The 15153-nt window shown below is 30.5% G+C and overlaps 1 protein-coding gene across 1 annotated transcript in view; it reads left to right on the top strand.

Moving 5' to 3' along the window:
* Positions 1-15147, top strand: part of LOC119675330 (rho GTPase-activating protein gacF-like) — a gene marked incomplete at its 3' end in the record, with an annotated part of 42774 nt that extends 27627 nt beyond the window's left edge. Inside the window, exons 3-4 of the mRNA XM_038086548.1 lie at positions 14026-14402; positions 14487-15147. Coding sequence (XP_037942476.1) covers positions 14026-14402; positions 14487-15147 — 1038 coding nt within the window. The remainder of the gene's footprint in view (positions 1-14025; positions 14403-14486) is intronic.
* Between the last annotated feature and the right edge of the window lie 6 nt (positions 15148-15153).

Raw genomic sequence — 15153 nt, forward strand, 5'->3', positions numbered from 1 at the left:
TTATTCACATACCTATATGTAATCTAGACAATCATCATACCTTTATAACGATATGTAAATAAAAATTTATAGATATAACATATATTACTATAACCTATAATCAATAAGTAATAAATAGCAATAAATTCTCAACTGCTACTTACATCTTGACTGTCACAATAAGCTAATAGGCCTAAGTGGATCGCTTTGGATTCAAAGGTACAACATAGCCTAACTTAATCATCATAGTCTGACTTAATCACATCTTGACTGTCAGAATAAGCCAATAGGCCTAAGTGGATCCCTTTGGATTTTCGGTACAACCTAGCCTAACCTAATCATTATTATTGTTGATGTAAGCATGTTTAAGAAAGTGTGATATTACTGTACGTTGTAATTACAATCACGTAAACAATGTTAATACTAATACTTTCCAGAATCGCACATCTTTAATGAGATGCCAGTTTTATAAAAATTCATAAAATCTTAGATAATCACGTTTATAGTTCTCAAAATCTTTGTTAGGTGTAAGATCACCTATTGCTGGTCACAGAACATAAACTTACTTTTATTCTTTTGCAAATAAACTTCGTTTGAAACAAAATACTTAATTAACAAATTTTCACTTATCCTACTATAGAAGCCAAAACTTTATATCAAATTTTAGATTAATTTTGAATAAATAAATTATGAATAAATAAATTATGAATAAATTTAATTTTGATAAATTATTGTTAATCATATCAATATGTTAAGGTATAAATTCACTTTTATTCCTTATTTCTTTACACTCATTTCTGATACAAACCAGCTTTAGTAACATGATATAATTTTTATACATTTTTTCCCCTTTAAGGGTCTGCCACCTTAAATACATTGAAGCGAAGACATACTATACATACTTAAGTATAAAATTATTATTAAATGTTGCCCGAAGCATTTGTGTTTTCAAATTATTTCAAGCACCGCTGACACACCCGTTTGTAGTTCAGCTTTTGAAAGTTTTCAACACTCGTCTTTTATCCAGTGAATCCCTCTAATCAACTATGAATAATTTTCTTTTGTATTCGCATTTTTTTTCTCACGCCTAATTTCAAGATAATTACGTACAATGAGTAGCGCATTTTATAAACCAGTAAAAGAGGTTCTCTCCAGTGGCAACAATTTCATTAGGCGGCAATATGTTAATCATTTAATAATACATATAAACATTTTAACTCACTATTCACATAAATTAAGTAATATACTTTTTTTCGTACTTACATACATACATCTGCTGCATACTTACATACATACTTACATACACGAAATGAAAGATATTATTATATCCACAGTATATCATACTTCTCTTATGAATTTAATATGAGACTTCCTTTGCAAAAAAACTTGAAACTTGTTCCTTTACATTTCAATAAAGATACTTAATGTATCTTTATCTTTATCACCAACATTAAGAAGCAATCTATGAAAGTTTAATTTTCTATAATATTAGAGACCCGAGATTTATGCTTCTTTTATTACAATTATTATTTATAATTGTTACAGCTTTTCAGCAATAAAATAATTATGATATTAAAAATAAGTTGTGAATTTAAAGTTTAGTTTGTTGATCTTTGCTGAAATGATGAAGTTGATTAATCTTGGCAAGGTTAGGAAATATAAAAATATGAAATAGCAGGATATATAAAAATTAAATGAAATTTATGGTGCAAAAAACCTTGCCTAATATTCATAAACTATAAACTGATGGGTGGTGTTTGTTTGTGTTCATGAATGCACACACAAACAGTACACTAAAAATGAAAGCGACATATTCCAAACACTAAATTGCATACTGTTTTCAACATCTCATGTGAAATTTTTAGTGTACTTTTTACGAAGGTGGTGAACTTTTTACAATCCTTTCTCGAAGTTAGTGAACTTTTGTAGCGATCATTTCTTGAAGGTAGTGTATTTTATTGTTTATTTATCAAAACATTTTGGAAATGTTTTTAAAGTGCAATGTTGTTTTGTTTACTTAAGAGGATACAAAAATTTTGTTTGCGTTTGTAGACACTAAAAATTTTATTGATGTATTTCGGACTTTATATAGTGTACTGTTGTAGTGTAGTGTTTTTTTACAAAAATATGAAACAGTACACTATTATTGGTACTTTACAGCTTGATTTCATTCACTGGTATACAATGATATGTTTACTTGGCGCAACTGATATGCACCAATAAGTACTATTTTTTATACAAAATCTATACATAATCCATATAAAAATGTGATAAAAAGATACGATAAGTCTAATTGTATAACTAATAAAAAACGTGAATTTAGGCAGGCACATGTTGGCATTGGTTCCTTTTATTTGAGAACAGACAATTTATGTTTTAATTATGATACTAGGAATATAGATACGGATAATTATCTTTTAATTTTAAAGATTTGTATCTATCTGAATTAGATAGATCACAAAATGTAATTGACACAGGGAAATATTAGCTTTACGAAACAGTAATATAAAATGATAGATATATTCTACGAACTTATATATATATTTATGAACATACGATATAAAATGATATATAGTAAGTAGTTTCCTTCTGAATCTTTGTAATACAAGGTTGTAGAGTATATAAAGTATATATTCTCAATTAGCTTGACCTAATAAATCAATGCAGATATACTAGTCTATTAGACTGTTTGCTGTTTTGATTACATTATAACAATATCAACGATAAGGAAGTGGTATCACTAGAATATTTATCCATTATCCATTTAAGTCAGTACGGTTTGGTTAATCGATGGGTTCAATTTTGTATTGCAAGTAATTAAAGTCAAAGCAAGAAATTTACTAACTTAATAAAAAATTTCTTTACAACGCTACACCACACATATCTCTAACGAACTGAGAAAAATTAAGAGACTGTGACTTGGCAATTTTAGCCATCAGTATATATTCTGGATACTACATATCGTTATAGCGTAAATATGCTATTTTAAAACATCTCCATCAATCATAAATAAAAAAATACCTTTAAAAAATCTTAGTCAATAACAAGAACTCCACTTGAAAAATATCTCAGCTTTGGATATGAATGGATTTGAAATAGGTACGTAAAATCCTCAAGATGACAACACAAAGGGTCAGCAGGCCCAATTGGATACCAAGTATCACCGTAAAACGTAAATATGCTTAAAACATTCTATAGAATCACAGTCAACGGTAAGATCTCCACTTGGAGAGTATATTGGCTATATTAAAGGTTCGATGTACGCAAACCTTTGAAAACGACAAGACAATGGCCCAACGATATGTCTCCGTAATAATGTATATAAATATGCTAGAAACTTACTTTTTAAACAATATTAGTAAATTATAAGACGGTGAACCAACAGGTCTCAATGGATTCATAGTATCACTGCCCATAGCCATGTATTTGTTAAATATATTTTTAAGTTTGTTTCAATAAGTTAAATCGTATTTAGTATAAACAACAAATTATTTACGTATGTTTAATGCATTGGTGAAATAACTTAATTAGGGTTGTTATAAATTAGACGTATCATTTCTCCGGGAAACGTGCTACCGAAGTCTTGTGAAGTAACTTGAAGTTCTTGTGAGATATTTCATAATACTAACTGAGATTAATATGCATATACATTTGTGCATATATATTTACTTTTTAACATTGTCTAAAAAATTTTTGTAAAAATATTTCAAACGACCGACCCCAAGTTCTTTTGATGTTATAAAGAGTACCTAAATTCGTAGGATTTTGGTCAAAAAAGTATTCCATCAGACCAGATTAATTTTGTTATATTTTTCTTAAGTGATCCTCATATATAAAAGTGCGTTTCAGATGTGAAAAATTTTACTTAATAGGTTCTCAGGGACTCTATATGAAGGGTATTCAAGTTTCGGACAAACCAAAGTTAACTTAATACCTGTTATATGTCATTTATTTAAATCTTAAAGGAAATAAAATGAAATAATCATAAATACAAACACACTACTTATTACTCAGTCTAAGTCTCAGTCGGTTTTTTTTTTGTTTATTTCGGAAACCGAATTACCTTTTGTTCACTTTTTATGACTTCATTTTTCTTAAGTTCCATTATGAACTTTACAATATGCCACCACTTCATCATCCGCATTTTTCATAGGATTTTATAACAATTTTACAACAAATTAGTAAATCTCCATTGTTGGCATCTGAAGCATGCGTTTCTTCATATTCGAAACGCATTAACCACATTAAACGCTGCTGCCGTAGTGGCGACACTTTTTCCAGGCGTAATTGGCAAAAAATATGCTACGACCAAAGCCGTCCAAAAAACTTGGCTTTAAAAATGGCATTGACAGGTGCATAATGCGTAATTACCATTTTCACTGCTGTTACAATTTTGTACATAAACTATATTTTAATTTCTATTATTTACACACAGAAATGGTTAAAGTTAAAAATGGCTAACTTTCAAAGATTGAAAGAGAATGTGAAATCAAAATGTTCAATAACATTTTTTCCAACTTATTATTGTTAATTTTTACTGCGAGTCGATAGTAGTAATAATGGTTGCGGTCAGTAAAGCAAATAACTGCAGATAAAAACTACTTTAACCACAATGGCCAATAAATGTTCGTGTAAAAAATTAATTTATAAATAAAAACATAAAATATTATTAGTGACCAAGTAACTACAAAACGCCAATCATTTAAAAAAATATAAACAATAATGCATAGTAATGAGGCAAATTGCAGCGCAAACAGATAGTTTCAGTTAGTATGGAGGAGGAAAATAAAAATGTCAAAGTGAACTGAAATTGAAGTCCGTTATATGCATAACGTTATATTGGTTTGATAATTTTTTATGAACTCCTACACATTACCATTCCACTCTTTATGTAGTTCCTATAACCTCCTACTCTAATTGACTTCATAAATTATTTATTTAGATCATTTGCTAGTTGAGTTGAGTCAATTTATATTCAATTAAAAAAATTAATCAATTTTGTCAATAGCTGCATTGTTTTCTGTTCATTAAAAATTAATTAACTGATTTAGGCCAATTTTAAAAATTTCAAAGTACACTTAATTTGTTATTTTCTAGTAACTTTCCAATGAAAAATACTATATACATTAGGGTGGCCGTTATTTACGAATGTGTTCAAATTCTATATGCCACCCCCTAAATTTATTCGAATACTCAAAAAACTACTAAATGTGAAGTTTTAGACTAATCGGATAATGTTTAGAGGTCCGATTACCAAAAATGCCATTTTTTTACTTTTTTCAAATTTCTTCGCTCCCATCTCGCGTATTTTTCACCTTTGACTATTTGTACCAAATTAATATTATTCTTTAACAATTAGCTTTCAAATAAGGCAAAAATCAATCAATTTCGTCCACAATTAACTAAATTATTACTAAAATAAGAAATCATAGTCGACGTTTATTGAAGCTTTCAAGAGCAGTATATGTATGGGAATAAATACGAGTACGTATGAGCGAGAGCACAGTTTCTTAGACACAAAATGGTACAATATAATATTTGAAGACAATCAAATACTTCCTCACTATATATAATTGTCCACACTTGATTTGAATAATATGCTCAAAATAGATTAATAAATATAATAAAAGGAAAGGAGTCCTTAAGTAATTTATTTAAAAAAATATTAAATTTATTTATTATTTGACAAAACTGTTTTAGTATACTTTTTAAAAGTCTTTCTATAATCTGTTATTACTTGCAATAAATATTGTTTATCTTCCTCATTTTTACCAAGGACTCTATTAAATTCTTCGAAAAGTTTTATTCCTCGCTCTGCCGTATCATTAACAGGTCTTATACTGTGAACAATTTTTAACGCGTGTCTGTAGATATATTGAATCGCTTTAAAAAGGTGATGGTATTGGCTGTCACAAAATCCTCTAGTGATTTCGATAAAAAATCGGTTACATTCTCTGTCTTCAAAAGAATTCGTTTTTCTCAATCTTTTTTAATATCGTTCACATTGTCGTGACTTTCATTGTTATCACTACTATCTACTTCAACATTCATTGATATAATTTTTTTTAACTTATCTGTCATTCTTTTTTTAATTTTAATTGGAATTGGAGTTGTCATCAAAAAATTATAGACCAATGCATTCATCTAATAAATACCATAAATGGTTACACATCTTCTTAATAGCAGCCTCAGATAATGTCTTATCAATACATCTATAATTATACATTTCTTTTATAAAACAAAAATCTTGGTAAGCTGCTTCTGATGCTATAACACATTTGAACAAATATTTTACGTAAACATTTATTATGAACAAACAGATTTCTTTAAGCTTTTGCTCTTCGAAAGATGACAATGTGAACTCATTTCGAAATAAATATATCTTTAAACAGTAAAGGGCTTTGGACATCCAACGAGCATGGTGCATTGGTCCAGGGTCACGGAATATTGGTAATGAACTTTCTCCCAAAGAGATGATAACTAGTTCCAATAGTTCTTTACAGTCATCTCTGCAAATTGATTTTTGTAGTTCTTTGTAACAAAAAGTTGTTATATCATCCTTAACAAAAGAGAATTTCTTTTGTTTACTTAAGGACTCCTTTCCTTTTATTATATTTATTAATCTATTTTGAGCATATTATTCAAATCAAGTGTGGACAATTATATATAGTGAGGAAGTATTTGATTGTCTTCAAATATTATATTGTACCATTTTGTGTCCAAGAAACTGTGCTTTCGCTCATACGTACTCGTATTTACTCCCATATTTATGCTGCTCTTGAAAGCTTCAATAAACGTCGACTATGATTTCTTATTTTAGTAATAATTTAGTTAATTGTGAACGAAATTGATTGATTTTTACCTTATTTGAAAGCTAATATGTTAAAGAATAATATTAATTTGGAACAAATAGTCAAAGGTGAAAAATACGCGAGATGGGAGCGAAGAAATTTGAAAAAAGTAAAAAAATGGCATTTTTCCGAAGTTTAAGGTCGATGAGCGACCTCTAAACATTATCCGATTAGTCTAAAACTTTACATTTAGTAGTTTTTTGAGTATTCGAATAAATTTAGGGGGTGGCATCTAGAATTCGAACACATTTTTTTGCCCCCATACATATTACGGCCACCCTAATATACATATATATTAAATTGTCATATATTGCTTCATGTAAAATAAGATTTTTTTAACAATAATGGCAGTAACTATGTGTATTAATCATTATTTGTCTTGCCACTTGCTTGAGCCAACCATGCCCATTAAATGCCCACTCAACCATGCCCACTAAGTTAGTTATATTTTAATTGTTTGCTTTGCCATTTGCTTTAGCCTACCTCCACCATGCCCACTAAATTGGTAATCTTTTAATAGTTTTTTCTGATATTTGCTTGAGTCTACCTCAACCATGCCAACCATCCCAGTTGCTAGAGCCTCTCATATCCATGCCCACTAAATTGGTAGTGCCTACCTCAACCATGCCCACCATTCGATGATCTTTTAAATGTTTTTCTGCCACTTGCTTGAGCCTGCCTCAACCATTCCAACCATCTCTTAGGTGTTTGTTTTGCCAGTTGCTAGAGCCTATCTCCACCATGCCCACTAAATTGATAATCCTTTAAGTGTTTGCTTTGCCACTTGTTGAGCCTACCTCAACCATGCCCACCACTAAATTGGTAATCTTTTAATTGTTTTTTCTGCCACTTACATGAGTTTACCTTAACCATGCCCATCATATCTTAGGTATTTGCTTTGTCATGTGTTTAGTTTATAGTGTCTCTGCATGCCTTGGCCATTTCCGAAACTAATATTCAATATACCTGATTTAACATTATCTAATTCTGCCCATCGGTTTATTGTAAAGGGTAGTACATTTTTTTAGTTCTAAATTAATTAAATTAAATTAAATGTTTCACTAACATATAATGAACAGAACTGTTATCCTAGTTATTATACGTTTATTTTAAGGTTTACTATTTGAAAATACGAATCGTTTAACAACCGCCGAACCTGTTCAAGTTGTAAAAACTTACTACGAATAGTGATAGTTTTTGTGATAGTGACAAGTTTTTGCATTGAATTTTCTTCAGTGATAAGCATCAATGGTATGTCAACAAACAAATTTTTTGTATCTATGGCACTAAAAATCCACAAGTACCTTTCAAAGGATCATTGTATCCACAAAAGTTACTACTGTTGCAGCCTTTTGTATAGTGTGATAAGCCAATACTTTTTTTAAAATAATAATTCGAAACAAATCATCAAGTCTAATCGCTATAATCAATTACCATTTTTAGTACCACATAATACTGCTGTTTTGTGGAAAGTTTTTGAACGTGTGATTTCAGATTTTGATGATGCAAAGTGACCAATAAACGATTTGTCGTTTTTTTTCTATTTTTTCTTTAGGTTACCTTAAGATCCTTATTATTATGCCTACAATCTTTAAAAACTTAAATTTTTGAAAACACACATTTTTAAATAACGGAGATATATTCTGCTAACAATCAGTTGCGTACCGAAAACTCTTCGAAAATTATTCCAAAAGGTTCCAGTACTGTAACATTTGCGTGTTGTTGAATTCCACGCCCACTAGCAAAGTCCAAATAATATATTTAAATAAAAATTTGATTGAAATCTCAATGGTGTTGTTCCATTACCATTAATTTTCAGAACCACGAATTGGAAACTCCGGTATATAGTTGCACTTATCATTATTAAATGTATGTTCTTGGCTTAAGTGATTTTCACCGGTGTCGGTTAACTTTATAATAGATTCTTTACCCTAATGATTATACACATATTGCACTTCATGGAAGCTAATTAGAAATTAATTATTAATCAATTTAAAACAATTTCTTATTGTATTTAGCGGTATACCGACTCGAATGCATATCACAACCGTACGAGAGAATTTTTTCATAATGCATTCATTGAATAGAATTTTTTATTTTAACATTTTTTTACATATTATGTACTCATATTATTCTATATAGTATCGTATTGTTATTTGAAATTATTATTTTATAATTTCATTTTCTGTTATTATTGCTTTTCTGTTTCTGTTTCTGTTTGTTATTAACTAAATAAAAAGTTATTATTATTGTACCGAGTGCGGTAGTACTTTTTTCTCCGCTTCATGACCGCTTTCCACTAACCTAAATTTTCTTTTATCTTTTAAGCCAATTTGGTCATGACTTCAGTATATTAATTTCATATAATGGAGTTTTAGAAAACAGTTTTTTTTTTTTGTTAAATGAGTAGAATTAGAAAATACATACTATTTAGAAACAAAAAATGAAAATAATTATAAACTGAAAATAATAAATCAAATTTGTGAAAAGTTGAACTAACTTAAAAATAATTAACTAATTGAATGTTAAGTTTTTGGATATTAAAGTCCATTAATTTTGGTTGGTTTACTATTAAATTAAAAATAATAAATTCCCTTCTCTGTAAACTCGACATTTATATACATTCATACTTACGCATAGACGCGTATATGCAGTGTAATAAGCACAGCACAGTTCCTATTTTTAAAGTAAAATAAAGTGGAAAAATAATATTCCTATACAATATACAATAAAAATACAATAAAAATAATAATAATACAATATACAATACAATGATATTTCTATACAATATCTATAAAAAAAAATATTTTCAACACTTTAACCGTAAGCAAAATGACTCCAAAAACTCTTGAATAAAATAATATTTTTACGAAATAAATGTACAGAAAATTAGCTACTGACAAAAAAAATGCGTGCCTCAATTTTATTCTAATTAAAATGCAATTTACTGCGTCTACATTCGGCTTATTATAGTCCTTTATCGTATCCTTATAATCTATCACCAATACACTCCATTTTTCTGACCCGGCAGTTCTCCAATCACATACATTGTTATGTAGTAGTTGTCTACTATTTGATCCATTCATCTTTTCTTTAGTCTACCTCTCTCATGTTCCTCGCAAGTACTTCTTTTACGACTTACGACGCTGCTGTTGTATCTGCGTCTAGACGCATCTTTTTTGCACGGAGTACTGTCTCCACTTGCCTCCACTCCACGAACCAGTTTGAGAACAACTGGGTACTACGCTAGTAGTAAGGGTACTACGTTTTCCAGAGTTCACATGCCACCAATATGTGCTTGCAGGCTGGCTCTCTCGGTTGACCATTGATTGCACTCAAAAAATGTAAGAGCACACATCGTCGACATCTGTCTCACCATAGATGCAATTCTGCTGTTATCGAATGTCGAATGTACCCGTGCCCGGAGACGAGTTGCGTCAGATAATAATTGACTTCACCGAACTTTCTTGTGGTCCAGGCGACTAAGTCGGGGATGGGTCTTGCAGTCCATCTTTCACTAGTGTCGTTGTTCCACCGGTTCTACTACTCTAGCATTGTGTGTTACCGATAATTTGTGCTCACGCTGTTGTTGTCGTTGCTTTGTCGGCTTAACCATGCCAGCCTTCGTTTCATGGCCATGAGTTCGATGGATATTGAGTTATTACCTAGTTTAAACTACTTCTTAATAGAGCATAATATTTAAATATATAGGGGATATTAACAAAATGAGAAGATTTAGTACCGATAGAGATTGTCATTATGTAAACTCTATAAAAGGTTTAAATTTGCACTTGAACGATGAGGTCATTAGCGTTTGCTTTTGACTACGCTTGCTTTCATGCACCAACAGTTACTGAGAAGAGTAAAGCTTCATGCACTTTATGTAGCTCTATCGTTAGATCAAGAAATGTCTTATTGCAGAACTGCACATAAATAGGATGATACAACTTATCTAATCGATTGATTCTGATGTAATATCCATAAATTTATTATACAATTTTCTGCGTATTGCAAATATCGTCTTATTTAACATTGGATACAAAAGATACAGTGATGCAAGTGTAATAAATTTAAATACTCGAATAAATATAAGTAAAAATGCTCACCTAGATTTTACTTGATTAGTATCTTTCTAGAACAATGAACATAGAACGCTGTAGGATTCATGGGCCCTACATAATTTTATGTTTCGCATACTGTTTTCAGTTTTTATTCTAACGTTATGTAATATATTTTATAATACAGCTGTCTTACTGTATCTATCCCCCAGTCAGTTAACTATTTATATATTGTTCACATTTCCAACTCTCACTGTCTCTGAAAGTTTGTTCTCAAATGTTTTCTTTGTGCACTCAACAAAACTTCTTCTGTTAAAGTTGGCTGCCAGAAAACCATTAGCAATTCTTGACATTATGCGCTTCATTTTATATTCATTATCAACATCCTGTAATTCACTTCTTATAAGGTCGTTTTTTATTCTGTCATGTCTAGTTTTTTACATTATTCTTCTTAGGAACTACATTTCCAAGGCTGTCATTTTGATATGCTCTCTCCCGTTTACTCACTAAATTTCTATTCCATATAGTAAAATTGATTTGATGATTGTGTCTTGAACTTAAAGCTTTGATTTCTTATCTATCTCACGTTGACTCAACATAATACGGTTAACCTTTCAGTGTGGTTCATTTCTTTGTGACCCAGTTGCGTATTTCATGATATATTTATCTTTCCGCATTGATGTTAATTGATATTGGTGGCATTATAATAGTATGTTTCAAATTTTTTTTAGTTAGACCCTTTGGCAGAAAATGTTAAACCGTTTGAGTTGTGGCTCAATGTTTGATTAACCTTTCTTTCGTCGGCATTAATCGTCATATACTGATAAACTAAATCAAATTTTTTTTTTATTTCTCCTAATGTTTTCTACAACCTATTTAATTTCCATGTTATATGAGTAGGTATAAAACCATATATAAACACACAAACTTCTTATTTTACTTTGTTAAAAAGCTGACCAATTTCAGACACGCTTCTTTCGAGTTTCACTGATGGTCTTTCCTCTTTTCTTTTGTTAAATGAGTATCTTTTAAATATAAAAGTGTCCAAATTATGTGTGGGCCCCATTTCTAAAATTCATTTACAAATCGTTGCCCAAAAAAAAACACGAGTTACAACAACACATGGAAAATCCATAAACAGAAAATGATTAATATCCAACCCAATCCCAACGAACTAAGATAAAATTTTAATTAAAGTATTTATGCTAATTTTTAATACTTTTAAATAAAATTATTTCAATATTAGGAAATTAATTTTTAGTTCTGTTATTGTTTTGCCGTTGTGTGCGGCTTTATAAGTTTATGAGGCATGCATAATGATTTGGTAACAAATCTTTGAAAAATTAGACTTGATACGAACGATCCAAACCATTCGAACAATTCGAACGATGATGAAGAAGTGCACTTTCACTGCATTAAGCGATAACCAAGATACAAGATAAAAGCAAAATTACAAGATTTGTTATATGAAGAAAGCAATAACAGTCTTACAGCGTTTCAAGCCAGCAGTGAATAAAATAATATTTTATATAATTTTAATGAAATGGGAAACAATTTCAATTATTTTTAAAATATCACAATTTTAGTTTTCTGACCGCATACTTAACCTTTACTAAATTTACTATAAAATAATAAATAAAACTTAGTAAGAGATTTTTGGCTCGATATCACCTAATTAACACAGTTCCAAGTATTTCCAATAGAACACGCCCACCTAAACAATACCACAATCTTCTACTCGCGTTTATGTCCAAAAAAAAGATTAACAAAACTTGGCAACCGAAAACCTCGTTTATTTATTTATTTTTTTTTTTTTGCAATTGACAACTTTTTGAACTTCTCATGCACCTTCTGGTGTTTTTTGTACTTGTTTTTAATTTTGGCCAATTGCCTTTCACTTTTAGTTATATTTGCCAAATTGTATCTTTTTATGTATACCATTAAATTCTTACATCTCAGAAGGATTTAGTCTTTCCGTTTGCTACATAATTTAATTTATGAGAAAATTTCAGATATGGAAACTGCCAATATCTGAACTTCTATTGCTGGCTGGTTTAAACAAAACAAACGATGACAAAATGGATGTATTATGGAGTTACGAATAATGCCGAAATCTCCTTTTAAAAAAATTTTATGTTTTATTCTATTTGACAGTCCGCGTACTGGTGCTGATTGACTTGTTAATGACAAGACTGTTCCTATCTCTGAATTGTGGGCTTAAATGAATAACAATCTCCGTAGATACTATTAACTAACCGGAGCAGTAACAGGAGAATATATATAAATATGTACAATTATGTGCAAAAGTAAAATAATCTGTTTTTTCTATATGTTAGCATCGATTTCTATATAACATATTTGCTTGCTACAAATGTACACTACTGACCGTCAACGTCAGAAAAATATCCTGAGCACATAAAGGTTAATATATTTGTTTTACTTAGTTTTATTAGATGTGTACCAAAAAAAATTAGGTGTCAACTACTCGCTATTGTTTTTAATAGTTATATCCTAAATGATTGAATAAAAAATTCTCAAATTCAAAATTAGTTTTTAAGAACCTCCGACTTACTTTCAACTATTAAATAAAGTTATCTTCAACATTGTCAACTGGGATTTATGACTTCTAACATATAACATGGCATATTTTTAGTACACTCCATCATCAATATTGTGATTAACTATCATTTTATTTAATTATAGTAGTTACATTGTTTATATTATTTTTTAACAATGCTCATGGAGTCAACCAATAAAGGTGTCCCCCCATTGACTACTGTCATAATTTTAGGTCAAAGGAAATAAAGCGAAATATCATATGCAGGATAATCTCCTCATTATATACTCTGAACCATTTAGTAAATTCACTTTAATACTCTTCTCTATTTTTTGGAGTCCTTCTATATTCAATAGATTCTATTGTGAGAAATATAGCAAATCTGTCTTCCACAATTCCACACTTTAAAATAATTAAATACATATATTGCGCAATTAATTTTTTTTTAACTACACCAAATACTATAAAACACGGTTTTTTCTTTTAATTTTTATTCGTTTCATTTTATACACAAACCAAAAATAAAAATAGTTATTTATGTTTATATAATGCATACTAATAATTGTTTTACATTGTGCAGGTGGAAACAAGTTGTGAAATGTATCGTGCTGTTATGGAGGAAGTAGTGCGATTTCTTGATCGTTACCATAACCATAAGCAAAACAATCGCAATAACATGGAGCAAATATCTCGTTCGAAAAGCCTTTACCACGTCTATGCCGGAGGTCATGAGAACAACCCACATAGCGATGAATCAATGGCCACGTCGTATTTGCGCACGCGCAGTAGCACCAATCTTATTGATCTAAAGCAGTCGCCACATTTATTGCCACCACCAGCATCTACCCACAATGATGCTGCCACAGTGGCCAATATTAAACACAACAAACTAAGCGAACCGACTTATGATGCTGTAGCACCACCGAACTCATACAGCACATTTAAAGATTTTACATGGTATGTACCACTCCTTTACACACATTTCTGCCAATATAAATCACCTCATTTAAATTTAAAACAACATTTATTTTCCATTTCCAGGCGCCGTTCACCGAAGCAGAAACAAAACGATAATCGTACCCACACACCTGCACTAGATGATGTGGAAGAGAAACTGAACCAAGAGGCTTTTCGTTTATCTCGTACCATACACAATCTATTGAATACGTCCACACAACAACCTGTTTTAACACAACACCGTAACTCACTGTCCGCATTAAATTTAGCGCGTTTAAATGTCAAAACACCGAATGGTTCTACATTGACTTTACACACGCCCACTATTCACAATTCTACTAGCCTCACACTAGCGCCAAACACTAATGATGTTGATACTTTAGTTAACACAACAGTTTCGGCTATTGTTGCACCACCTAAAGCAGCCACACTTGCCAATGCCGATATGCTCTTCTTGCGTTCAGCAAATATACGAGACTCTCGACTTTCACTGCACAGCACAACAGATAGTTCCGTGCATTCCACAACATCATCATCATGTACTACTTCTTCTTCCTCAAAGATTGAAACTGATGATGAGCCCACCTTACCTTACATATCCGGAGCGCTCTTGTGTAATAACAACAACATTAACAAAAACAACAAACAAACGTTACCTCTATGCTCTACCACGGAGGATGAAAGTGGCTTCAGCTCAATCAGTTCTTTTCAAGAAATCGGCGTGCCATTATGTTCCACGCCATGCAAAAAA

The sequence above is a fragment of the Teleopsis dalmanni genome, chromosome 1, assembly GCF_002237135.1.
Source record: "Teleopsis dalmanni isolate 2A chromosome 1, ASM223713v2, whole genome shotgun sequence".
In the NCBI taxonomy this organism is placed as follows: domain Eukaryota; kingdom Metazoa; phylum Arthropoda; class Insecta; order Diptera; family Diopsidae; genus Teleopsis; species Teleopsis dalmanni.